Raw genomic sequence first — 27,054 nt, forward strand, 5'->3', positions numbered from 1 at the left:
GCCCACTGTGTAATGTAAGAGAAACCCGGGAAGATACAGCCAAACCACCAGAGGAGGTGGCTAGTTACGAGATCATCCTGCAGAAATCAGAGAACCAACCTAGAGAAACCTAGGGAGACCTGGGAAGAAAAGGGAAAAGCTATTCAAGAACAAAAAAAAACAAACCCAAAAGTTTTGCATAAGACAAGGAAGTATCACACAATTACTCTTTCTACTGTCTCAGGAAATTTGACTAAATTTCAGCTGATTAAATTTTAAAGTTCTTCTGCCATGCTGAAGAAGGTTAGTCTAGAGATACATGACACAGCTGTACACGAAGAGTTGTGCAAAATAGGCAGTGAAGTTAAAAATGTTGCCAAAATTGCAGTGTCTTACAGGAAATCCCATCAGAGTATCAGGATTCAAGCTATCTCAGGAAATACAGATATTGCAGAAAGGTTCTGGAGAAATCCAACGTATTTGCACACTTCTTATGGAGAACGGAACACAGGCCAATACTACTAAAAGGACTTTAGGGACTTGGGGAGCTGCTACTAAACAAAAACCTGACTTTATTACTAAAGACTCATAGATGGCATTGACTACAGGAGTGCTATGAAGAAACTTCTACCACTTGCAAATAAAAGAGTAGTTACAAACTGCTCTTTGTATTTCTTATGTTACAATGCTCTCTGCGTTCTCCCTTGTCATTCCCACCATCATTATGCATATCTTCTGTGATTCCTGTCAGTTGGCCTTCTGACTCTCAACTTACTCCATTTTCAAAACTGAGAGGTAAATGGATCTTCTTTTTCCTCGTTATTTTGTTTCTCCTACTGACTCTGCTGCTTAAATGGAAATACTATTTTAAAATGAATGTGTGCAAAAATACATTGCAAAGTTAGAAAGGCTCTTCCAAGTAAAAGGGGGCATTCTCAGGGAAATATAATGGACCTCCAGTAAACTACTTGTTTTTTTTCAACTACTATGTTCTACCACAGAAACAAACCATGTTACAAAAATGTTTTTGCCTATTTTAAAACTGCAGTGAGATCTTTGGATCCATTAGAGACTAAGTATGAATCTGTAAGCATTTAATAACATAGTCACTCATAAGTAAGCTAACAGAAGATATGACATAACAGTTTGTACTTCGAATCCATTATGATGGCTTAACATACAGTTTTAGTCATTTTCTTTACGGAAATGTTACTTACCATGCAAAATTATTATGTCTCAAATCTTAGGAGGCTCCAGTGCTTCCTTGTAGTTCAGGAAAGATGAAACTATGTTCTTATATAGCACATTCTCAAATCTGATGACAGAAAAGTTAGTAGAGTAGAAAGTATGGATAGCAACAGAGACAGTGATCTGTATCACTTATGAAGGTGAAGGTGTGTGTTATAAGTTATAAATCTGAGAGGTGAATTTTTCTTTCCCTGCTTCACTGTAAGAAAAAACAGAGTTGGAATGGGAAGGGGGAAGGGGAGGTTATTAGCTTTACAAAAGGTATAGCCAGCCGAGCTGCATTCCTAGCTAATGGCCGATTTGAAGGCTCCAGTGAGTGGGGAAAGGAGTTTGAGATTTTGGGGGTAGCTGGCTGCTCTTAGGGAGGAGAGGTCAGACGGCTAAGTTCTCTCGCCGGGATGGAGACACGACTGTGTCCGGGCATTTCTGGAGGAAAAGCCTGGGAGCCAGTCTTTCTGGTTCTTTCGTCCTGGTGAGGCCTGACCACTGGCCTTGCACCACCACTGCCTCGTGACTCCAGCCGGGACCTACTGGGTTTTTCATCAGAGAGGTCTGTCATTGCTGGGAGAGAAGGGGAGAGCCTTGGAACACCGTCATCTCAGAACAACAGTGAATCCTGTTGGGGGTGGACTGCTTTTTTTCCTTCTGCCCTTCTCCCATTGGTGGGAGGGTCTCCGTTTTCCTTTTGGTTTCTCCCGCGATCTGAGACCACCCCCCAGACCCCTCCTCGCATGGTGACCGCCAGAGCCCAACAGCGCCCCCTGCAGGCCACAATTAGGACTGCGCTGAAGGACAGAGAAGTATTCATTCAGACTTTTTTTTTTTTTTTCCCCTACTTTGGTTTGAAGGGGACTTTTGGGTACAGGACAACTGTCTAGTTTTTTTTGTGTTCTGTTACTGTTTTTGCCAACATACATATATCTTTTAATAAGGGTTGTTATTTCTTCTGGTTTTTTCCACACTTCCTTGATTAAAGCCCCTTAATTTTGAATTTACAATTGCTGAGAGAGAGAAGTTTGGTCTATCTCATAAATCATCTTCTTTAGCAAACATTCCAGTCCCTTCAGACTGAGATAGTGTGTTTGTAACATAATTTTATAGAAAATCGTATATAAAAGTATGCCCTGTAGTTGATTGAGAGTGCAAGGCATAAAATGAGAGTCTAGAGAAACACAGTAGTGGTTAAAACATGTATCATTGTACTGATGTTTCACAAAGGATGTTATTGGAAAATGAGCAATGAGTTGTTGCTTGTTTTCTTGATGTCTGTTTTCTGAAATAAGTGCAGTAAACACAACTTACAGAGATTTTTAACAAGCTCAAAGAACTTATTGTATCTGACAGGTGAAGATACGACTTGATCGCAGCATGCAAGTAACTCAACAGAGATGATATTTTTGAAGGCCAAGTATTTATTGAATCTAGTAGAGAACGCCCTAACAAGTACAGAGCAAGATAAATATGCAACTAAAAGGTGTAAGATTTTTAATAATTAATCATTAAGACAATGCTCAATCAAACCAGAGAATTAACCAGAGGAGTTCAGATCCTGATGCTGGCTCTAAAGCATCTCTGCTGGGACTAAAGCAGTTCTGTGTCAAGAACTCCACAGAAGCCTCAGTAAGGAGTGTGATATGGGAGAAATAAACTTTTTTCTGCCATTTGACTATATTCAAATCCTTTGAGAGAAAGCTTCAGCTCATGCAGTTTCATGCTGGCTTAAATATCATCATCATGGGCAGTCTTCACGAACGAAGATTTGGGAAAGGTCTCTATCCACATTTGTTACAAGTGTGCTGGTGATACAGGGCTTTGCAAATGCGGGTAAGGCCTTCGAGCCTGCACAATGGATTTTTTAGGTAAGACACAGTGTGCGCTGAGCTGAGCCCACCCTTTAATCCTAAGGTTCATTGGCCGGGGCCAAGCGAGCTTGGACGGTGGCAGCGAGGTCCTCAGGACGTAGGTTTGTTTAGAGTGATCTTCTCTTAGATGGATGGCCTTACAGGGCTGAACGAGCTCCATCTGCCCGGGTTTAGAGTTGTCCTCCTTTTCTGTGTGTTCCGGGGCTCCCCTCTCAACTCCCACAATGGCACTGTCCGCACAGGCAAAGTTCCCATTTTCTTGCTCCTTTCCACGCCTGGGGCTGGGCCCCAGCGCCCAGGGCTGCGCTCCAGCACCAGGGGCCGGGCCGCGCCGCCACGCACGCGCCCAGGGGCAGCCGGGCCCGTGCCATCGCAAAGCACGTGTTCCAGGGGCAGCTCGGGCCCGCGCCGCCGCGAGGCACGTGTTCCGGGGACGGCCCGGGCCGGCTTAAATATAAGCATATAATGAATAAATCCACTCTAAATACATGCGAAAACATTAATTACTATGACTAAAACTCAATTATATATGCAAAGCAATAATGTCAAAAGGGAATCAGATTGTGTTGGGTTGGAAGAGACTTTTAAAGGTCATCTAGTTCAACCTCTCTGCAACGAGCAGGGATCTATTCACTATCTCTTTGGAGAGGCAACAAGCTACTCAAATGAACCTGTCTGTCCAAACATGAGTAGCTGTGGAGATATAAGCACAGAATTGACATGAAACATTCAAATTAGGTGATATTTTGAACTTTTTTCCCCTTTTGACATTTTGGAGGAACAAAGCCTACAGCTATGAGATATTTCATGAACTATGTGGATAAGGAATTACCACGGGTATGACAGCCTGCTGATGGGGTGATAGGTTATCAGTTGGAGGATGACCCTTAGTGCCACAATGGTCCAGGCAGAAGAAGGACTGATACTAACTTGTCATGTGTTCTGTTCTGCCTTTGCACAAGACCAACAGTCTTCGTAGTCTCCCAGTTACTCTCAGTATCTCATTTACATATAAAGTGGCTGTCCACCACACCACTTATGGAAGTTACAGAATATTTGACTACAGTCTCACCTCCACTACTCCCAAAAGTATAAATTGGCATTTGAAATCCTCTAGGGCAGAGGATGAGAATACAAGCACCTTGCAGACCAGACAATGGGCTTGCTCTTCTCTCCTCCCCAAAGCAGGGACACCTCTTCAGTAAGATTTGTGCCTCCAACTGTGTTGGAGTATAGTCAGGAACACTTGTACACATACTGGGGAACAGTGCTGTACTTATATTGTGCAGGTCTAGTGAATGTACCACTGGCAATATGAAAGAATCTATAATTTGTTGCTCCAATAAACTGTGGTTTATTTGGTGAATCTGTGTTTGTGAAAGTTCCTATTGAACTCAACCAGACTTATAGTCCTGTAACGGTTAATTGCACTATTTGTGAATCTGCTCATGCAAATTCTTGTTGAACTCCACCAGAATCATGGCACTGAATTGATTTTAATCAGAAATGAGGCCTGCCCACACCTTGCCCCTCTGATCTCTGAGGACTAGCTGGAAAGCAATGGAGCGTATTTTAAGCCACAGTTAACGCAACATATATACATTTAGGAAGGGGTGACAACATTTTTGAAAAAAAAAGTGGAAAGATTTTTTTATCACTTCTGGAACAAAATTTTAGAAATTTTAATTGATAAGCATCACTATATAGATATGGATTGCTTTAAAACAGAAAAATATAAGTTTGTGTGTTTGCTCTGCTATTGGTATGAGAACTTTCAAAGAAAAAAGGTTTCTAAGAAAAGCAAGAAGAAAGTTGGGTTTGGTTCTATAACCCTGATGTTGCATATATAATACATTTAAATAAATATATATCAATAAATAAAGTTTTTATATTAATTCAACTGAAGATCCATTTCAAAGTCTTGTCACAGACATCCTGGTCAATTCCTATATAGATTTAGGTCTTGACATAGAAAAATCCACAAAACCAACTAATGCAATAACAGGCTTATTAAAACACAAAATTTGGGCCAGTTAGCAGCCAATTAATGTTACCTTGGAGGACACTGAGAAAAATCAACAGAACCTTAAAGTACACCACTAGGTTTAGGAACATGCCTAAATACCCTTGATATGCAAATCATTCAGGTGGATACCTAATTCCAATGAGGTGCATGGAATCCGATCACATGACTGTATACGTTGTTGCACATCATCTTTTTAACATCATTACAGGCAGCACTTTATTATTAAAGATCTCTCTTTTTATACTTATCAACAGCCAAAACAGCTGTTCTTTTTCCCCTGTTCAGCCACTTTCTCTCAGCTAACCTATAATCCTTCGATTTATGGATGTCAGGATTTAACATAGATACCATGATCTGAGAATTTTTCAATCCACAGTAAGTATTTTCCTCCTTGCCTCTCCCCCCAAAACCAACACATGAATTAACTGACCAACTTCACACAGTGTGACTATAATCACAAAAGGATGCTACCTTGCTACCAAAAGGAGAAATGGGGGAAATCTGCTCAATACCGTCATTGCATGTATTCCTTTTAATTGACTTTTTCTATTTGAATCAATTTCCTGGCCACACCCCTACGGACAAACGCCTAGAAGAAAAATAGTGATACCTTAGAATATTTTTTTTTAAATCTAAACACATATACAGACATGTAAATCATCCCTGCCCTTCCCCATGAAATACAACTGCATCAGTGCCAGATACTTGCTGCCCGCTTAGAGACAACATGAGTCACAACCTGTGTTCCGTTTAACAGCCATACTCATATGCACAACTTCTACCTGCTAAGAGCTGAGAAGAGATGCATAACTCAGCCTTCATTTTATTTTTTCTATTAGACTGTGGGATAAATCTTGTGTGTAAGTCTTTCAAATGTTGAGACAATGGAAGACTTTTTCTAGGGTTTGGCATAGTAACAAACCAAGCTTACAAAGTGTTTTTGGCCACCCTTGTAGACTCATTCATGAGAACAGATGTTGAATTAGTACTCAGATTATGACATTGGTTATAGTTTACTGTCTTGTTTTTAAGACAATGTCTGCCTGAGAAGTGGGACCTCCAACTGAATAGAAAGCCCTCCCCCCCCAATTATGCAAATTTGATATGAGACTTTTGAGCACAAGTGTAGAAATGAATAACAGTTCACTAAAAACAGAGAATAAAACAGAACAAAACTACAACCAAACATTAACAAAGAAAAATGGCAGGTTCCCCCCACGGCAGCTGGTCATGGCAGTCGGCAGGAAAACCAGTGTGGGGCAGCAATCAGAGAAAACATGCAGCCACTCTGGATGCCATGGTTCAGGCAGGTGCTGCAGTCTTGACTGGTGGAAAATGCTGCTCTGGAGCCGGCAGTGGGCAAGGTCCGTGAGAGTGGCAGGGCTCACTGACTCCGGATGCTGCAGTACTGGCGAGCAGGTGCCACGGTCTTGATCAGCAGCAAACAGCTGCTGCTTCTGAATTGGCAGTGGGCAAGGGACGGCACAGGCTCTGTGCAGCAAAGGATGGGAGGTGGGGGGCTCTGGTGAGAGACAACACATCTCTGGTGGGTGCGGCTCCAGAGTGGTGCGGGATGTGCAAAACAGGAGCGCAAAACAGGTCCTCCCACAGCCGCTGGCGGCTTCCCAACAGCAGTCCAGGTCAGAAAGAGTGAAGGTGGATCTGCCCACTTTTTATTCTTCCCCCTTCTCGTGGGACCTTTGCCCCAGGGATCTCGTCTTCCCCCGTGTCTGTTCCTCTCCCTCTCCATGGCTGGTTCCCTGCTGGTGGCACATGCTGCTATCGGTGAGCACCCCCAAAAAACCCATGGCACCACGGGGAAATTCAACAAGAGAACCTAAACTACAACATTTACATGATGTATAACATGGCCTCCAGCTATCAGCATGTTTGAAGACCCAAACAAGGTCAAAGCTACTTCACATAGTGAGGTCAGTACTTGAAACTTTTGAATACTGGAAAAGCAGCAGCAGACAGACATAGTGAAAGCAGACCATATCTCATGCCCAATGGGAGTGCGTTTAAAAGATCTTTCAGATCTTTGTTCTCTCTCACTGGTCAGTATCAATGACAAGGGTTCAATTACAGTGTGTTTGGGCAAACATTTTCAAAGGACAGGTATAAAGTAGAAGAATGCTTTCACTTTCACAATACTTTCATCCTTCTACTGTTCATCACCAATCTGAAGTGGGAGCAGATGGAAACTGCAGAAACTGTCTTAAAAAGGAAAACCACATGAGAGTAGAAAATACACCTAATAATTAAATCAAAACTAAGAGGATAGATACCATACATTGAATGTCAAGATCCTCAAGAAAGCTGAACCAATCTAACTTCTCAGTATTGTTAGAAGAAAAGTTCTGATCCCTCTTTCTTTAAGTGATGATTTGAATTTTTTTGTTGGTGTTCTTTTGTTGTTTGGGGTTCTTTTTCCTCTGTAGTTCAAGTAGTCTTAAGAGATAATGCAAAGGATGGGGACAGGATGCTAGAGTCAAAGATACTGTAAGTCCTAGGATGCGACACACAAAGCCTCGAGCTTGCCTGATGCCTTGGGAAACCATCATCAGAAAAGGGTCTTGAGTCTTGAGACCCAAATTCTGTAGTCTACAAGAATTTAGGGTTTTTTTCCAGAATTGTGTTTTCTGTATGCAGACCGATTCCTTACCAAGATGTAAGGGCTGTAACACTTTCTAAGTAGGTTATATTAATTTCTCTGTCCACGTTTCAATTCATGTAGATGATGTCTTAGTTAATCCTCTTCACAGAGCTCAAGCAGCAGACATAATGCATAGCAGAGATTTCATTACATCAGAAGTAGCTACAAGTAATGCCAAGGATTACCTGTGTTTAATGAAGTGAACACACTTTATTAAGTGTCTGTCCTCACTGTGTTTGCTTCTTCTGTTGTTTGTGGGGGGGAAGGGGGTGTGTTGGTTGCTGTTGTGGGGTTGGGGTATTTTTTAAAACATAGAAAAAAGGGAACATGAATTAAAGGTCAAAAAAGGGTCAGCAAGAACTAAAGTGCTCTGCATACTTGTAATTTTAGTAACAACATTTGCTCATGTGATATACAGGAAGACAGGTTAGAACACAGATGCAGGAATCAGGAAAGCTGGAATTTTGATAATCCAGTTCTACGGGGTCTATATGGCACCTGTCTTCAGTAAGGAGGTGCATAATGGTTTCTAACAACTGGTACAAGACCTAATATCCTAGAAGTAAATAGTAGTTCTCCAGTTTCTCCTCTGACATGGATCAAGCTCTCCTCATAGAACCAACTCCTCATGGAATATCTCACGTTGAAAGGGACCGATAAGAACCATTATGTTCAACTCCCTCCCCCTCACGGTAGTACCTAAAAAAAAATTATATGACTTAAAAGTGTCCCCCAGACTCCTTGATCTTCTGTACTCAACAGTTAGGAAATTGCCTTACAGAAGCATAACACCAGTTTTTGCTTCCTGAATGGGATGTAATATAGTAACTGTTCGTGTCAGAAATTCATTAAAATCTCATGGGTTATGAGTTGCTTCTAGTCAGGGCAAACTGAACATGTCACAGCAGTTCATTCTTTATGAATAAGACCACAAGATAGGCAAGCCTCAAAATCAATTCTGTACTGTGGCTGTGCACTTTTGATTATTTTTGGGTTCCTAATGTTTGGACAGTGTTCTTTACATGAAAAATGCTACAAAATATTAGTTAAGTAGATAAAATACCTTTCCTAACGTATATTTCCTAGTTAAAATACCTAATAGACATATTTCCTGAAATATCTGCAATTTTAGTATGCAAGCAATAGCAAAACAAGACATAAAGTGTTTGAAACAAACCAGTATTTCTCACTATTAATTAAATTACTTCTCTTTTTTTTCAGTAACTTAATAGAGTACTCAGTATTGTGCAACAAAAGGAATTGTTTTGCTGTTTGATATTACTTGATTTTGATTTTAAAAAAACCTGAAAATAGCTAACTAAGCAGATGCTCTTGGATACTGCTCTTGGAAAGTGATGATGGGCAAATTCTTTTTCCTTTGTAAAGTGAAAAAAATTACTTCCAGGTAATGTATATACATTAATGGTTTTCCTGAAGTGCAATGAAAGATAAAAACCGAAATGTATCAAAATGTGCCCCAGTATGACATATAAAAACTAAAGGCAGATATTTATCAAATGTCATATTTAGAAATTCAGCAAATACTTTGTGGCACTATCATTTCCTTACTAATTGCAGAAACTACTCAGAAAAAGGCAGTTCAGAAAAACACAACATTATACACAAATGGTATTTCACAAAGAACATTATACACACAAGCACCCAGAGTTTCTTAACATGACTCAGTTGCTGTCCAGCAAAAAAAAAAAAAAAAACTTTTAAATAAAGTCTTGAAAGACAGAAGTGATTATATGACTTTGAAAATACAATCACTGTAGTGAGTAGGCAGAGGAATGTGTGCTATTGTTTTATGATTTATTAACAAACCTTTGACATGCAGGAAAATCTCTCACAAAGCAAGTATGGAAATTATTTCAGTATTGCTTCTTCTTAATTCAGTGAAAAAGCTGGCACAATTCCCAAATGGTGCTGGTTTCCATTTTGTGTTTTCTGGGCACTTCTAAGGTTGCTGATCTAGAAGTCAGAACTGAATGTCCCAGAGAACAGACCAAGAAGCCAACCTGGTCAGTCTGTCTCCCAACTATTTGCTAATCTTGTTAAACTATTTGCACTAATAATCTCTTTTCAGTAGATATGGATAAATCCACTTCTACAGGTTTTTGGTTACCTAAAGTAGGCTGTCATCTTCCAACAGGAAATTAATTTAGGTCAAATTGTATATTACCTGACCTTATGCTACTGTTCTACCTTGTCCACAGAGAACAAGACGTTTCCACATTCAGATTTGCAAGGTAATGTTTTGACAGGTAGATTGGTTCTTTCTAGCAGCACTTCTGCTGAAGTTAAGTCACAGATCATCTTCTTAACTTCATAAAACACCAGAAGCTTAATCTTCTCATGCAATAAAAACCACAAGTATGGAAGTGCATGCAACAACCAAACCAAGTTATAAAATATGCAAAACACTTTCAAAAATGCCATGCCACCTCAAGAAAGCACAATGATTTTGTTTCCACTGCACGGATGGAAGGAAAGAGAGAACAATTCTCTGGAGAGCAATAAAAAGAGAGTGAGGTTTTTCCTTAGTTGCCAAATAAATTTTTAGGAGGTTGTAAAGGAGGGTGACATGTATTCATTTGCTGTGGTGTTAGCATATGGCAGGAGAAATTCTATCCTTAATTCTGTCTCCCCTGTACCCAGGCTGGCACTCAGATCCACTGTGACCTCTCCTTCTCCCTTCACCACTTTCTATTTCATCTTACCAAGCTCCTGTCATTCCTTCCTTTGTTCCTCTGACTCTTTCGAAGTCCCACTTGCCTTAGGCTAACCTCATTAGTGGCCAGGCCAGGGATGTAAAATCTTTTTCCCTCCTCTGCTGCTTGCATTTTGAGAACCACAAGACAAGGCAACTCCCCACAGATCTCATCAGTGAGACACAATGCATAAGGGAGACAACTTGCCTGTCTAACTCTTCACCTCCATCTTCTTTCACAGCTATAGGATCTCAGGGAACTCACATTACCCACTGCTGATAAACCCTTATTGTGGCTGTCATCCAGGGTCAACTATACTGTGTCAGAGCAGGAGTGTCTGTCCTTCCCTGTGAATACCAGTATAGCTCAGTTGAGAACTCACAAATATTATTGAAGAGCACTATGTAGCGTACTGGATGGATTTTCTGAAGTAAGCTGGGTTCACCAGACCTGTCACTGAAACACAAAGCAACGCTTGCTACACAGTCCTCACTGAAAGTGAAAAGTAAGCTATTTTTCCTGGGTTTTGGTTTCAGCATCGGAGCTCAAGGTAGCCAGCCCTAGATGCAACTAATTCAGTACACACTCACTTGCGTGAATTGATCTCAGTTATGGCATAAATTATATTTCATCTGTCTATACCAGAAATCTTACAGTGGAAATAAACTGATAAATATGATGGCTGATAAATATTGGCTTCTCAGTAAATCTTCTATCTTCAACAGCTTTCTAAAAACCTTAGTAACATCACTCTACATCTAGAATTGTGCAACAATATTATATAGCTGTCTAATTCAAGCAATTCACTAAGTAATTGGTAAATGTTCATTTCCACTGTGGCTCAGACATCTGGTTTTATTGTGCACTGCTGGCACCGCTACTATGCTCTTACACCTTGAATCCCCTAAAACACTTTGCATTTGTGGATCTGTTTATTCTTTTAGTCCAGGAAATCAGGAATGCTTTTTGAAAAGCTCCCAGAGCTAAGTCATAACATAATGTTATAGGCTATAAATCCCATGAGTGGAATTTTTCTTCCCCTGCTCTGCTGTGGGAAGGATGGAGATTGGGGTCTGCATGGGTGCATTTGGAGAAAAGGCCTAGAGGCCTGTCTTTCTGGCTTCTCGCCCTGGTGAAGCCGGATCACTGGTCTTGGCTGGCTTTGCACACTGCCTCGTGACTCCAGCCGGAGCCTACTGTGTTTTCATCGGAGAGCTCTGTGCCCACTGAGGGAGAGAGAACAGGAGCCTTGAGACACCTGGGAACGACAGTGAGTTCCGTTGGGGATGGACTGCTTTCCTTTCCCCCTTCTCCCATTGGGGGCAGGGTCCCCGTTTTCTTTTCAGCTTCTCCCGTGACCCGAGACCAACCCCCAGACCCCTCCCTGTGTGGGGACCGACAGAGCCCAACAGCGCCCCCTGCAGGACAACACAGAGCACTGCAGGCTCTGCACCTCCAGCGATCCAACAGCGCCCCCTGCCGGCCACGATTGGGACTGCGCTAAAGGACAGAGAAGTATTCATTCAGACTTTTTCTTTTGTTTGAAGGGAACTTCTGGGTACAGGGCTATCGTTTAGCTGTTTTTATGTTCTGTTACTGTTCTTGCCAATATACATATATCTGTTAATAAAGGGCTGTTATTTCTTCTTCTTTTTCCACACTTCCTCAATTAAAGCCCCTTAATTTTTGAATTTACAATTGCTGAGAGAGAGGAGTTTGGTCTGTCTCATAACTCACCCTCTTTAACAAACATTCCGGTCTCTTCAAACTGAGACACATAACCAGCTGGAGAAACAGCACAGCCAGGTACTGTAGTTTTTCTTAGGTTTACAGATTTGTATTAGAGTATCTTTTCAGAAGATTTTTAAGAAAATTTAATGTTTTCATTATGATTACCTAATATATTTTTCTTATTTTTAAGAAGACTACACAAAATTTGCTGTCTTCTAGTCCTTTATATTGCCTGTCTTTCACAGAAAAGTAGCAGACTATGAAGACCTACAAGGTAGCTTACAAAAGCCCTTGTTTTGGGTTCCAAACAGAAGACTCTGTAGTCATCTGCTTCTAGCTTTACTCTTTTGCCTACTCTCCCAAAGCACTGATTTGTAAGTGGAATAAATGTGAAAAGAAAATAACAAAGGTTGAGAAAAGGAAAAAGATTTTGAAAAAGGAAAATAATTTTCAAAGAAGTACTGCCTTTGTAGGGATCAACAGCAAAAACAGGCTTTAAAATTATTTAAGACAGAACAGTTGATTTCACTGTGGACCTGTCCTGGTTCCAGTCAGGACAGGTTTAATTTCTGCAGAAGCCAGAAGGGCACGGCTAGGAGCAGCTGGGTATTGCTTTTTTTTTGGGGGGGGGGAAGATGGGGGGTGTTTCTGTGTGAATTGGTTTTTTTCTCGTACCCTCTGTCATTAGTATTTTTGATGTTACTGTACATTTTCTTATTTCATTGCTGTTTCCAGTAAACTGTTCTTATCTCAACCCGAGATCTTCGCCTTTTGTGCCTGCACTACTTCTCTCCAGCCCCATGAAGGGGGAGGGGGAAGCAGGAGGAGTGAGTGGCATATGATTTGGAGTGGGAACACTAAATTGGGGAATACCATTCCTAAACCATGACATATACATAAAATAAAATGGAAGTTTTACTTCAACGAGGTCTTGAATTACACTTTTTCTTGGTGTAGGATATATTTAGCAATGACACTTAGAAAACAGCCTTTTCTTTGGCTTAGATATGTAATAGGTGGTGTTCCTCTATTCCAAGTAGCTTAGGAATGTGACAATCTCGCCTATTTTCTATCTGAGAAGCTGACAGACAAATTCCTGTGTTCCACTTCTTGCTCTGGTTTACAACCTTAGTGACAGTCAGCTATTTCCCTACATTCTCAAGTAAGTTTCATTGCTACAAAAATATTCAGGATGACCCTCAAGTATGCATGGTAGAGGCCCTCTCTGAGTACAACATACTTTTTAAAGTTATTTACTTTTTTGTTGCACAGTGATTTTGTGTTGTACTTTCTCAGAGGAGTACCATCTTGTCCCATTTATTTACTGCAGCAGAAGTTCCAGCTTTCCGCTTTTTATCTCTCACAGTGCTGCATCTTTCCCAGTTACAGGGAATAACATTTCCTCTTACTCTGACGAAGTAGCACCCAATGATAAGAAAAAAATCTGGCATATAGTCTTTAACTATCTTATTTATTCTTAGGTGCTTTAACAGAACAGTGCCTCTCCCTCCAGACTCACATCTCAAAATATCATACCCTCCTCCAGCCTATTCCCAGTTCCACAGAAATATCCTTTTACTTGTTCAGTTCCTGCCCATCACTAACTAGGCCACACAGAGTAGGAAGAACCGGGAAACTTCTCCAAATTACATAATTATTTCAAAACTAGCAATTATTATCAACAGTAGAAGGGATGGTAACAGTACTGTAGAGGATTATCCTTCATCAGTGTTGAAAAAGATTTGTACCTGTTTGAACTGACTGCAAAGACATAATCAGCAACTTTGTAATCTAAAGATAATTTGTTAAAAAATAAACAATAGCTAAATTAATTTATTGTTGTTACATTCTATGTTCAAAAACTATGCCATGGAGCCCATCATCACAGCAGAGCTAGACTGCAGTTGCAGAAAGGTGTGCTTATGTGCCTGTGTGATTCCAGTTTCAGCTGATCACTACAAAGCTCTTCTGAAGTGGGGAACAAAAAGAAATAATCAGCAAGGACAGTAGTCTGAGTGAAGTCTGTTAAAGTTAGTTATATTAACCACAACTTTGCATATACTTCTAATTTTTTTTATAGATTTACTTCCTCTAGTTTTTAAAACCTATAGTTTTTGTATGCAGGCAAGAAAAGGAAACTCATTTAACCAACTGGCAGGTACAGTGAAATTGATTAGCCACAAAGTCGCCTTAGTCGTTCAGAAGACATTGTTATTTCAAGTTAAGTAAAACAGTTTCAGATACAGAACAGCTGACTTTGACCTCTTAAGTTACGCACACTGACTGTATATAGTTCATCTAGTTACTGACTACCAGGCTATTTTGTCAACATCAATGAAAGAGAAGAAATCCATTAGATTTAACATAATGATACAAAGGTAGCTGAGCTCTGGCGATGGCATACAGGACTTAGCTCTCTTCTGACTCAAAATTTGAAAAGGGATTTTAACTAGGGACTTTCTTTACTTCTTTGCTATCAGTTCACTCTGAGCAAGCTGGTTTTGAAAAACAGTTGGATAGGTAAAGTTTCATATGTTACTAAATCTGTAAAAATATTCTACTCTACTCTTAAGCAGAGATGCCACCAGATTCAGAGGTTATGCTAAAGAAATGGTTTTTTTTCCCAAATTTCCTTGCTTTGAGGGAGGGAATTCAAAAGTAAATTATCTTATCCTTGTTATTAGAAAGCATTAGAAGATGTAATTTTTCCTTAAATAATGCCCTGGTCATGAAAAGTAAAAGTATACTTTGGGGTTTGAAGGCACTGTCTGCTTCAGCTTCCACAAAACCAGAAGGCACTAAAGAACTATATTCCTAATCACTTTGCTCTTTCTAGGAATGCTTTCAGTGTAAATGGAGAAAAATAGAGTGATTAAAAAAAGACCTTCTAATTTGTTCCCATTACAGCTCTTGAGGGATTCTTTTAAACTTTGTGATGGCCCAAAAGACAAAGAAGACCTGAATCTCTCTTGTAACTTCTTGTCATGGATATCACACAAACAAAAATGTATTATTTCTAGCCCAGACAATTAAAATAACAAAGGATGGTACTTGTGAAGAAAAAGCTTGGGAAGGAAAAAATCAGATAAGGCTTGAAAAAGTCTTCGAATAAAAGGACTTGTGTCAACAAATCTGAACTACATTAACGGCCTTGTTAGAGACTGTCCCAGTTCAAGGGTCAAAGGTCTAAATCTTAACCCACAATGAAGTTACTTATTAATTCAGATGCAAATCTGTATACCATAGTGCTCTTATTACTTTCTCAACAACACGTCTGCAGACAGCAACTAAAAACCTCTTTATGATATAGCAATGACTGAAACCACTAAATAACCTTGAACTCCCTTTTTTCCCTTCAACTTATGAAGGTAAGAAAGATTAACAAAAGTAGCTGTAGTAACAATCACAAACACAGTCACATGAGGGTATCCAGTAATGACCCAAGTCAGTCCTGAAATCAACCCATTCACATATTTTTAGCTATTCTCTCTGATGAAACAGCATAGTTGCTAATACCTTACTGATCTCTTTCAACAAAATGTAATCAAACCACTACCACTGAAGATATTGCAAATAAATGGGGTTATTCAATGGATGTAAATGCAATGCATCGGGAACTGCCCCTTCACAGAAGTTCTGAAAGTGAGGACTTTCTTCCACAGGGATAGAAATGAGAAATTATGAAAGCTGTAAAAGACAAACAGTAAAGTCCATCTACTGCCTTAAAGTGTTTTCTGTGTTAGACTGGCAATTGTGGGGGAGCTGTTAACTATGTGGCTATACAATACAACTGATTTATTAATAGGAAACTGCTACCCTTCTGATCAAAATTAGAGGCACTGGATGCTAAAGCATCTATTACCAGTTAAAAAACATCCCACTAATCTAGTTCCATCAAAAAGCTATGCTGGCACTAAAAACTTTGTATATAAATCTAGGAGCACAAAGGAAAAATTACATAAGCTACCATACATGATATACAGTGGGTTTTTCCTTGACTACTATGATTCTCCTAAAGTTTGGCCTTCCTCTTTCTAGTCTGACACAGAGCTGAAAGTCCGTAGCAGTAACAGCACACTAACTAAAGATAAGTTGTTGTTTTCAAGTTTCAATTTAAAACACTGAAATAATTTTTTTTTTTTTAATTTTTTAAAAATTGGAATCTGTGTGTCACCTTATGCACATATTTATACGACAGGTAGATTGAATAAATGTACATATTAAAGGAGACAGACAAGTATACACATTTCAATAAAGTGGGAAAAAGACTTGCCATGATCCCTTGACCCAAAATAATATTGCTTTCACAAACAGTTGAAAAGAACTACATTTTGGATAAAAGTTGTTTTCAAACTGTACAATGAATCTCTTAAAAACTCCATAGCTATAACAACCTCATCCTGGAACTAAACAAGATGGAGAGGAAACAGATAGGAAACAGCACCAACAGTCCATTTATTTCAACAATGCAATTGTTCATTATCAAAAAGAATGTAATTGTAACACTGAATGGTCAGCGTCTGTGTCTCTTTTTTCCTGTTTCAGGACACAATACATTTCTGTTGGAGACAGTGAATTATGCATTGAATACAAGTGGGTTCTCACAAGCTGTGGCTAAGTTCCTTCCATTCTCATTGTTGAAAGCTTATCCTCTAATAAGTAATTCCCAAGACAACTAGCAATAGGAAGAATTAATGAACGAATGCATTAATAAATGTTTTCTATTGCAAGGCTCACTGGGAATTCTTTGTAATATTTGTAAGGAGTTCGTAAACATTCATTAGTCACATAAAAATCCCCAAATTTGCTTTTTCCGAACATACTCTTCTGTCCCCTTTCGAAATATCAAACCAGACAACTAAACATTAGAATGAAACAGAGCCAATGGCCCTGTATGTACTTACCATGTACCACATGCTTGGCCATTTGGGATCATTGAAATAAGTGGATTGGGTACCACCAGCTTTATAATCCCTCTTTATCCGTCTTTTAACCACCTGCTGTTGTATCCACTCCACCTGCCAACCAGGAAAACATATGGAAAGTATTAGGGTTCCATGGAGATTATCAAGAAATGTGTGAAATCTTGGGATGTTTCCCATTACCATACTCCAAGACATATTTCATTTTAAAGAGTTCGTTTTGGCAGTGGAAATGTGCAGCTCACCTTGGCATACTGTTCACTAAGAAATATATCCAATTTAGTGAGTGTTAAAAATCTACCTGAACAACTGCTTAAATACCCTGCTAGAACTTCACTGGCTATCATTTTTTAAATACTATGATTTTACTATTTTTTATTATCAGACTAGTGCTTCTTTTGAATTTATAAAGATGAATTCTTACACATAATATGACATATATTACAATGAGGAATTAATTGAATTTCTAAGAGAGTGAGTTTGGTTTTATTTTTAGATTTATTTTTCTGATCTGGAAAACAAAAACATTAAGAAATAAACATTCACTTGATCAATATCTAAATCACCATTCATGTGGAACGAAAAAAAACCAAAAGTGAATTTTACTTTTAGTAAAGTCACTCTTTGTCATGATTCTCTCAGAGAGGCACTTTGGCACTTCATTTTATACTAGCTCTCCCTGGGAGAAACAGCTCGGTACTGAGCAACAGCTCAAATTAAAACAACCACAAAAAAAGAGCTTGAAACAGGAAAAGAAATAAAAGGGTTAAAAATCTAATTCTGAAAGTTATATGCTTGTTTGTCTGATACCTCTTCAAAGCTTCATGACACATCCAAAAGGGTGACACCAAAAGTGACATCAACCTTAAAGCAGAGAGAACTCTGTAGTTATTTCTGCATTAGCTATTCTAAAGGGAAGCTAGTTTCTATAAATGTAAATAATATAAACCAAGCACAGAGAAATCCCATTTATATTTACACACATCTAGCAGCTCATATTTCTGCCTAATTGCCTCAAGGGAAATAACTTGAAAAATTCAATTCACCTCTCTTCAAGCAAGACAGTCATCTCCTTCTACCAGCCAACTCTGCACCTTTTATTTGTGCTGTTTATGAATATCTGTGTATGTAAAAAACCATACAAATATATAAAAGACGTTTATATTTCTTTGTCACTGGTAAGAGATGGTATTAATATTTTCCCCCTTAGCAGGCTAATCTTTGTACGGTGCATTCACAACAGAGGTTCAAATCCTTAGATCTATCATATCACTCTGGCCTCTGCTTCTTGGTCCGATAAAAATATAGGAAGACATCCTCAGATTCGTTCAGAGAGGACTCCTAGGACAGTCCTAATACAGGCTAGCAAGGCTTCCTGGTTTTCTTCATAAAGAAAAAATTAAATTTTCTCCTTCCCAAGAACTGACTTCAGGGTCAAGAGAATTCTTATAGAGGAGATACTACGCAGTCTATGAACACAGATTATCAGGTAGTGACCACAATAAAATCCAATTCTTTGTTAAATCTTCTAGGAACAATCCGAAGTCGCTTTATGTTTCTATGAGAATGGGGAAATTTGCAAGTGTGCCTTTCTCTCTGGCTTACTGTCCTCCTCTTTCAGTTCAGTTTGAAATCCATCTTGGTGGATGCCCTCATGAGAAGCCAAGAGCTGACTTCTCCCTTCAGATTTTACAGGATCCAGAGATGTCCTCAGCAGGAGGTGAGGACTAATTGGCCTTAGGCACCATCTGACAGTAACAAAATCTGGAGGCAAAGGCCAAACGAGGGAGAGTCAAAAGACTTTGGTAAGCACTAGGCCTTAGGGTTGCTTTAAAGTGGAATCAACAATCCTCTTAACTAGCTTTCTCCTCCATGAAAAAGGCTGATTTATTACTGACTTACAATGAACCCCATTATCCTGTATTTTGCTGTTGCTACATGCTTTTTTTTTCCCCAGACCCTCATAAGAAAAGATTATTTTCTTCAAAGTTTCTTTTTTTCAGGTAGCCCATACCTCTCAACACATCACAAGCCAAGAGAAAGGCATCCTATATAATGCTTTGTCTCTGACTGCCCTGCTGCCTGGACTGCCATAGATTATGGGCCTCTCTTCTTCTGTTACTACTATTTAGCAGTCATTAATGAAAAAAAGCTTTAATGGATCTGAAAAAGCAACCATGCTTTTCAGGGCTTACACAGATCCACCTTCCAGGTCTCATTATGAGATTTGGGTAGAATATGAGATAGTGGTAGAAACAAGTCAACTGAGTGAGGGTCTCAGGCTCTTACACTGCTAGAATATTTACTGTTATCTTGACTCACACTTTGCTGAAGGGATTAACCAGATGAGTATGTTAGCCATAGAGAGAAAGTTGTTTAAGCCAACACATTTCTACACTTCGCAGGCCAAGACCACACAGAGCACACCATGCCATGCATGGTAACTCACTCCTATCTTGAGTCCTCATGGAGAAATTAAAAATGCCTACCACCAATATACTGAGTCTCACAGTGTTGCAAAAGTGTCCACAAAGACACAAATAATGAGATAGACTCAGCAGAAGAGCTTAAACCCTCTACTGCTGCTACCTCTAATTCAAATGCATAAACATTAATGAAAGAAGGCATTCACCAACACTACTATTGGGTAGAGGAACCGTAAAGCAGAGACCCTAGGCATCTAATTTTGCATCAAGGACTCCTGTGCATCAAGGTTTCTATAAGAACTATGATTAACTGTAAGAAGTTTTGGGAAAACACCTTTCTTTTGCTAGCGGAGCAAAAGAAGTGTAAAATATACCACAAGCCTGTGCAACACAAAAGTTTAAGCAGAACTTCAGCAATCTAATACCATTTCTATATGGATAAATGAAAGGAGTTTTCCTGACTAGACAAACTGCAAAACTCTTTACTGTTTACTGTGAAAATATCTGGTCTCCGTTGATTTACTGCCTATTCAGCTACAAATATCTGCTGATCATTAAAAAGACTGAAACATAACAGCAGCATAGTACTTGTGTAAACTGATACATGCATACATTGCTGCCTCAAATAAAAGCCCAATTAATTCCTTTTCTCCATTTTCTTCATTCCAGACAATATTATGGAGAACACTTATCAGTTATTTAGTCCAAGCAATCATAAAAACTGCAGCACTGCACACTTCCAGTTTAATGTAACATATAGAATTTAATTCATAAAGATTTAATATATGTGCGTATTTATGTACATGCTTGAATTTGTACAAGAGTTTGCATCAACTGAGTTAATCTGCAAGTCCACAGTATAGTAGGTTGTTATATTTTAGTGAGGTATGGATAAATATTTTTCTGCACCTTATCTACCACCTTTGACCAAAAAAGTATCTGTTGCAGGGCATGCCCTTATTACATGCTAGATGTTGCCCATAATTCTTATTTCCCCAGCTCCTAGTAAAATTAGGGAAAACATATGAAACACTAATTTTGCAGAAAGACTGTGCAGCTTGCATGATCAGACTCAAATACAGTAAAAGAAATGTAACTTCTTGTCTTCCCACAGGACCTAATGACAATTTTATGTATGCACAGAATTGCTCTAAGTAAAATACCCATTTAATTTCATACAAATACTGATGTGGGTAAATGGCATGTTTTCCTAAATATGCAAAACAGAAGATAGTGCAGGTAGCTCCTTAATGATGGAATGGAATGGAATGGAATGGAATGGAATGGAATGGAATGGAATGGAATGGAATGGAATGGAATGGAATGGAATAAACCTGACGCAAATATTTTAGCTGGAAGGGACTTACAGTGATCATCTAGTCCAACTGCCTGACCAACTCAGGGCTGAACAAAAGTTAAAGCACAGTACTGAGGGTATCGTCCAAACGACAATAGTAGTGAATGGGCTTGGGGCATCAACCACCTTTCTAGGAAGCCTGATCCAGTGCTTATACCTCGGTAAAAAAATTCTTCCTGAACTCCAGTGTGAACCTCCTCTGATGCAGCTCTGAACCATTCCCACACGTTCCATCACTGGATATCAGGAGGAAGAGATTAGCACCTCCCTATTGTTGTCCCCTCCCCAGGAAGCTGTAGAGTGCAATGAAGTTGCTTCTCAGCCTCCTTTTCTTCAAACTAGACAAGCCTAGTGTAAAACATTCAGACTCACCTCTAACATTACAGATAACTACATCAGTGAAAGGGGAAGTCAAACTGACCACTCTCAGTCAGTCATTCTGCACAGGTAAGGGGGAGACAATGCAGGATGCTAGACAGAGAAATCTAAAGAAACCCAACATGTCCGATCACAGTCCTATTTATAGCTTTATCTGGAAGACTTTTAGCAAACACCTTATGTTAAGATTTGCTGACTAATTGTTTCTATTTGAGGTTGTACTGATACAACCTTCTACAATATAATTTAAAACATTGCTACAAGGCAATTTACTCATCTGACATGTCATTGCATAAATTTTGTTTACAAAAATATCACTGTTATTTAAATAGAATAGCTTACTCTAAATTGCACAATCACTGGGTTTTATTACTGAAAACAAGATCAAGACTCAGCAGTTATTTTAGTATTGTGACATATATTGCCTTTGAGTATTTTACGAGTATTCATCCACATGTTACTGTTGAATGCCTGGCCTATCTTGTTTCATTCTGTATGAAAACAGCTCATTTGTATAAAAATATTTTCTTTTGAAAGGTGTCCACACTTTCTAATCCAAAGGCTTTGAAATAATATGTCTGGAGTAATTAATTATACAGATTCCCATTTCTTGTCAAAAGGAGAGTCTATGCAATGAAGTACATTTTAACATTTCCATCAAGTCACACTTACTGAGGGGGGAACAGCGGACGTTTTCCCATTGACTTCTGCTTCAAAAGTTCATTTCCTGAACGTCTAGAAATCAAACCTGAGCCAGACTGAAGATCAAACTATTTTTAAAAAATCATCATTTCTAGTCTCCTCACTTTAGCACTCACAGGGTTGTTCTGTGCATCATGCAGGTCTTCTTCACAGAATACTGCTATGGCAATAAAAGCTGCTCTGAGGTAATTCAAGCACTCTTCTTCTTTCCTTAAGTGCTAAAATTTGAAATGAAATGTTATCTCTGTGTGAATCAAAACTACTTTCTACCATTTTCAGCCTCACTGATTCAACAGAATTCTTGGGAAGGGAGCCCCATGCAGGTATGCTGCAGTAAGATCTCCCTCATCCAGTGTTATAAACTGTGGGGAAAAAAAGTTTCAAAAATGAAAAAAAAAAATCACATGCTGAAAAAAAAATCACCAATTTGTCAAAGCAGCATGATTTTTAACATACAAAGACTAGACCCTGTTGTGAGAGAGTATTTTTTCAAGTATACTATGAGGGGATCTGCTTGAATAAATATTTCAAAATTATTAAAAATGTCTCAAGTCCAGTATGTGAAAATGCCATTACTATAAGTAGAAATTACAGCCAAGCTGAAGGTGTAATCCTTTCCATTTTGAGGAAAACATGCTTGGGTTAAAAAAAACTTCCTAATTCTGAAGTAGGTTATAAATTTCATACCAGAATCTTTGACTTTTATGCTGCAAAATTAAACATGAAGGTGTGGGGATGCAGTCAGTGGAGAAGAGATTCTGAAGGTGCCACTCCCAAATGTACATGTAACTGTAAGCCTCATACTGCCATCATTCACCTTAGTCCATTCTACACCTGTAAGAAGAAATCAGAAATTCCTCCACAGATAACAAGAAAGCAGCTGTCACAGGAACACTACAGAATAAAAAGAAAAAAGAGAGAGAAAACTCAGATACAGGCTGTGGAAGGTAACACCAGTTCATACAGACTGGAGAATGAGATGCTGGAAAGCAGTGCCATGGAAAGGGACCTGAGAGTCCTGGTTGATGGCCAGCTGAATATGAGTCAGCAGTGCCCTGGCAGCCAGGATGGTCAACCATGTCCTGTGGGGCATCAGGCACCTCATAGCCACCCAGTGGAGGGAGGAGATTGTCCCACTCTGCTCTGTACTGGTCAGGTCTCACCTTGAATACTGTGGCAGTTTTGAGCACCACAATACAAGAAAGATATGAAGCTACTAAAGAGTGTTGAAAGGAGGGCAATGAAGATGGCGAAGGGCCTTGAGGGGAAGCCGTATGAGGAGTGACTGAGGTCACTTGGTGTGTTCGGCCTAGAGAAGAGGAGACTGAGGAGAACCGAAATCCTGATAGCAACAAAATGTGGAAGTTTGAACAAGAGACAGTAAAGGAAATCTGTGGAACTCTAGAAGATACCACTTTTACCACCTTCGGATGAAAACTGGAGCTGTGTGGACGTTATGTTAAAGTCTACACTTTATGGTATTGTGTTTTATACCTTTTAATGTACCCCTTTTATTCAATTATATAAAAATTCCCCCTTGTTCTGTACCCTTGCTTTCCCCCTTGTTTCTGACTGGCTCCCACTTGCTGCAATGCAGCATTCCCTTATTTGGTCACTCCTTATATGGTTGTTTCTCCCCATTTACGGTTAAGACCTTCCCCTTTTTCCCTTGTATGTCGCTGTTTAGCACGCTCCTCCTAAGTTCCACCTACACTTCTGGCAAGTTCCCTCAATATCCTATAAAAGCCTGTGTGCCCCTGTAATAAAGGATCACTTTGCCTCACTCTATCTCTGTGGTCAGACCCTTTACTCTCCCGGGCTGCGACAGGAGACCTCATTGCAGTCTACAACTTTCTCATGAGGGGAAGAAGAGGGACAGGCACTGATCTCTTCTCTGTGGTGACCAGTGACAGGACCCGAGGGAATGGTCTGAAATTATGCCAGGAGTGGTTTAGGTTGGATCTTAGGAAAAGGTTCTTCACTCATAGGTTCTTCACTAGAACAAGTTCCCCAGGGAAGTGGTCACAGCACCAAGCCTGATGGAGTTCAAGAAGTGTTTGGATGATGAACCTGGTGTGACTCTTGGGGACGGTCCTGTGCAGGGCTAAGAGTTGGACTCAATGATCCTTGTGGATCCCTTCCAATCCCTTCTGTGATTCTGCGGTACCTTAGTGGGAACGGATGCCATCCAGAGGGACCTTGACAGACTTGAGAGGTGGGCCCACATGAATCACATGAAAATCAACAAGACCAATTATAAGGTCCTACACTCGGATAAGGGTAATCCTGTAGCTGGATACAGGCTGAGTGATGAGACTGAGAGTAGCTCTGCGGAGAAGTACTTGGGCATATTGTTGGATGAAAAACTGAACATGACCCAGCAGTGTCCACTCGCATCCCAGAAGGCCAACTGTATGCTGAGCTGTGTCAAAAGAAGTATGGCCAGCAAGTCAAGGGAGATGATTCTCCATCTATACTATACATTCATAAGACCCCACTTGTAATGCTGCATCCAGCTCTGGGGTCCCCAGGATAAAACAGACATACACTTGTTTGAGCATGTCCAGAGGAGGGCCATGAAGATGACTGGGTGGCTACAAACCACTCCTATGAGGAAATTCTGAGACAGTTCAGGTTGTTTAACCTACAGAAGGTCTCTGGGGAGACCTTACAGTAACCTTCCAGCTCTTGAAGGGGTTGAAGGGGCCCTACAGGAAAGACAGGGAAGGACTCTTTATCAGGAAGTGTAGTGATGGAATGAGGGGAAATGGTTTTAAACAGAAAGAGAGTGGGTTTAGACTGGATATTAGGTGAAAGTTCTTTACTGTGAGGGTGGTGAGGCACTGGAACAGGTTGCTCAGAGAAGTTGTAGATACCCCACCCCTGCAAATGTTCAAGGCCATGTTGGATGGAGCTCTGAGCAGCCTGGTCTAGTGGGAGGTGTTCCTGCCTGTGGCAGGAGGGTTGGAACAAGATGATCTTTCATGCCCCTTCCAACTCAAACCATTTTATGATTCTATGTTTCTAACAAAACCAGTAAGTACCTTCGCTGTCCTGTAATGAATTTTTCTGTGATACCAGCTCTACTTAAGCATATAATTCAACAGCATTCTCTTTTTGCATTTCACCTTGTAATGAAAAAACAAAAAGTCAGTAGATTTAGGGTTGAAGGGCATAGGAGGACGTATCCTGGTTAGTGAAACACTGAGACCCAAGCCATTATTCAGGAATGCAGGAAAAGTGATGAAGACTGTTGACACACTTCTGGCTATCCACGTGCAATCACAAAATTAAGACCTCCAAAACTGTACTGCTCACCTTAAGAAGAATTTTGTGCGGGTTATTTGATCATAATTAAAAACTGAGATATTTTCTTAACCTATCAGTATTATTTGACTGATAATAGCAACAGCCAGTTTGCATCATAAAAACAGATGAAGACAGTTGGGTAAAGTAGATGTTGACATAGGTCAAGAGTAGGGAAAATTAATTGCAGATACCATTTCACAAATGTAGGGTTCTAAAGTTGGATAAAAAGTCAGGGACTCCAGCAGTGCTATGTGATGCATTTTTGCTGACTGACAAAGTGCTTCTTCAGCAAGGATCAATGACAATCCACAATCAAAGCAGTTGTCATAATTATGCTACACATTCTGAAAAAAAGCAAGATAAAAAAAGAAACAGATGTTAATACAGGCTGAGCAGAAAACAGAAAAGCAGAAGAGGAAAGAAGGCAGCAGAGAATCCTTGAAATTACCACTTAAGCCCAAAGACACACATCTTGCACAACAGAAGGGCAAGCTACCACAGTGTCACCCATGGAGAAAAGCTGAAACTCAATGTACATTTTTCCACCTTATAGCCACAAAAAAGCCAGTCAGTCCTGATATGAGTTCAGTTGTTTCTATCTGCTTTGTTATATAATTGCGATGAATTGTAGCAGTAGCAGTATAGTTCCACATCCATGAGGTAGTATAGTCTACAGCTGTGGATTTTAATATAATGGAAATACCCTTTGTCTTTCCACTGCAGTCTTCCTACCCCTAGAGCTCAGAGCTCATCGCATAAATCCATACATATCAGCCTAAAACTGTGTGGCAACAAATTCTTCTTCATCCTTTAGGAGTAAAACTGTAGAGGAGTAAGTTGTGAAAAGGGAACAGCATGGCTAGTGATGAAGATACAGAGCCTCTGTCCCACGGCAGTTTATTAGCAGCCAGAGCTGCTGGGGAGGGCAAGCATCACACTAAAATTCTAAAGCTCAGTGTATCTGTTGCAGGCCAGGATTCATGTCTGACTGGAAAAACAGGGAACAATGAAAGGCAAAAGGATCCATATTTTCTCTTCTTGGGGTAGTTTTGACAGGTTTTCTATTCACAGCTACGACTGAAGTACGTAATGAGTGAACATGGCCACTGCCTCTGCCCAACCTCCTCCCTTCTTGTGCGTTGCACCACATCAGACCATAGAGCAGCTCAAAACTACAGGATGAAAATCACAGCAGCTTTGTGGCAGAGCTGAGAACAAGTTTCAGGGAACTTGGGCTCCCGGCTGGTGGCTTCCAGCAGCACCAGCCCCAGCTGTCACAGGCAAAGCATGTCTCAAGCAGCTGAGGATTTTTCCCTTCCTCATATCTGAAGTGCCCTAACCAGCTCAGATGTTCTGGTTCAGTTTCTAAAATTACTCAGCCTCGAAATAGTGAGCAAAAGTCTCTACTGCATGAGCTTAAAAGCAACTCCTACGTTTATACAAGATAGTTTATAATTTTTAGCCACAGGTCAAATAACTCACCTTGTAACAAGAGCTACAAACTCATAATTCTGAACACAATTTAAAAAGAGATCTCTTATTCATAGGTCTGTTTGGCACAGTACCTAAAGTTCTGCTTACACCATTGAACACAATGTTAGTATCTAGTAATATCTAGTCCTGCAATACTATAATCTTGAATTTCAATATACCATGAGGATTACTGTTAATATCACTCTGAACGTAAACTGATATGTCACAACTCCATCTAACTTAGGCCTAAAATTGCATCTTCTTAATATAC

At 39.8% G+C, this 27,054-nt stretch overlaps 1 protein-coding gene across 5 annotated transcripts in view; it reads right to left on the bottom strand.

The window, feature by feature from the left end:
• Positions 1–27,054, bottom strand: part of PCSK5 (proprotein convertase subtilisin/kexin type 5) — a 250,123-nt gene that overhangs the window by 187,599 nt on the left and 35,470 nt on the right. For 4 of the 5 annotated variants that reach the window (XM_032675833.1, XM_032675835.1, XM_032675836.1 and 1 more), the window contains one exon: positions 17,121–17,234. In XM_032675833.1, the coding sequence (XP_032531724.1) occupies positions 17,121–17,234 (114 nt within the window). Of the gene's footprint in view, positions 1–17,120; positions 17,235–25,501; positions 25,623–27,054 lie in introns of those variants that run through there. The other variant, XM_032675834.1, reaches the window with a different exon arrangement.

Source organism: Chiroxiphia lanceolata, chromosome Z, assembly GCF_009829145.1.
Source record: "Chiroxiphia lanceolata isolate bChiLan1 chromosome Z, bChiLan1.pri, whole genome shotgun sequence".
NCBI lineage: Eukaryota > Metazoa > Chordata > Aves > Passeriformes > Pipridae > Chiroxiphia > Chiroxiphia lanceolata.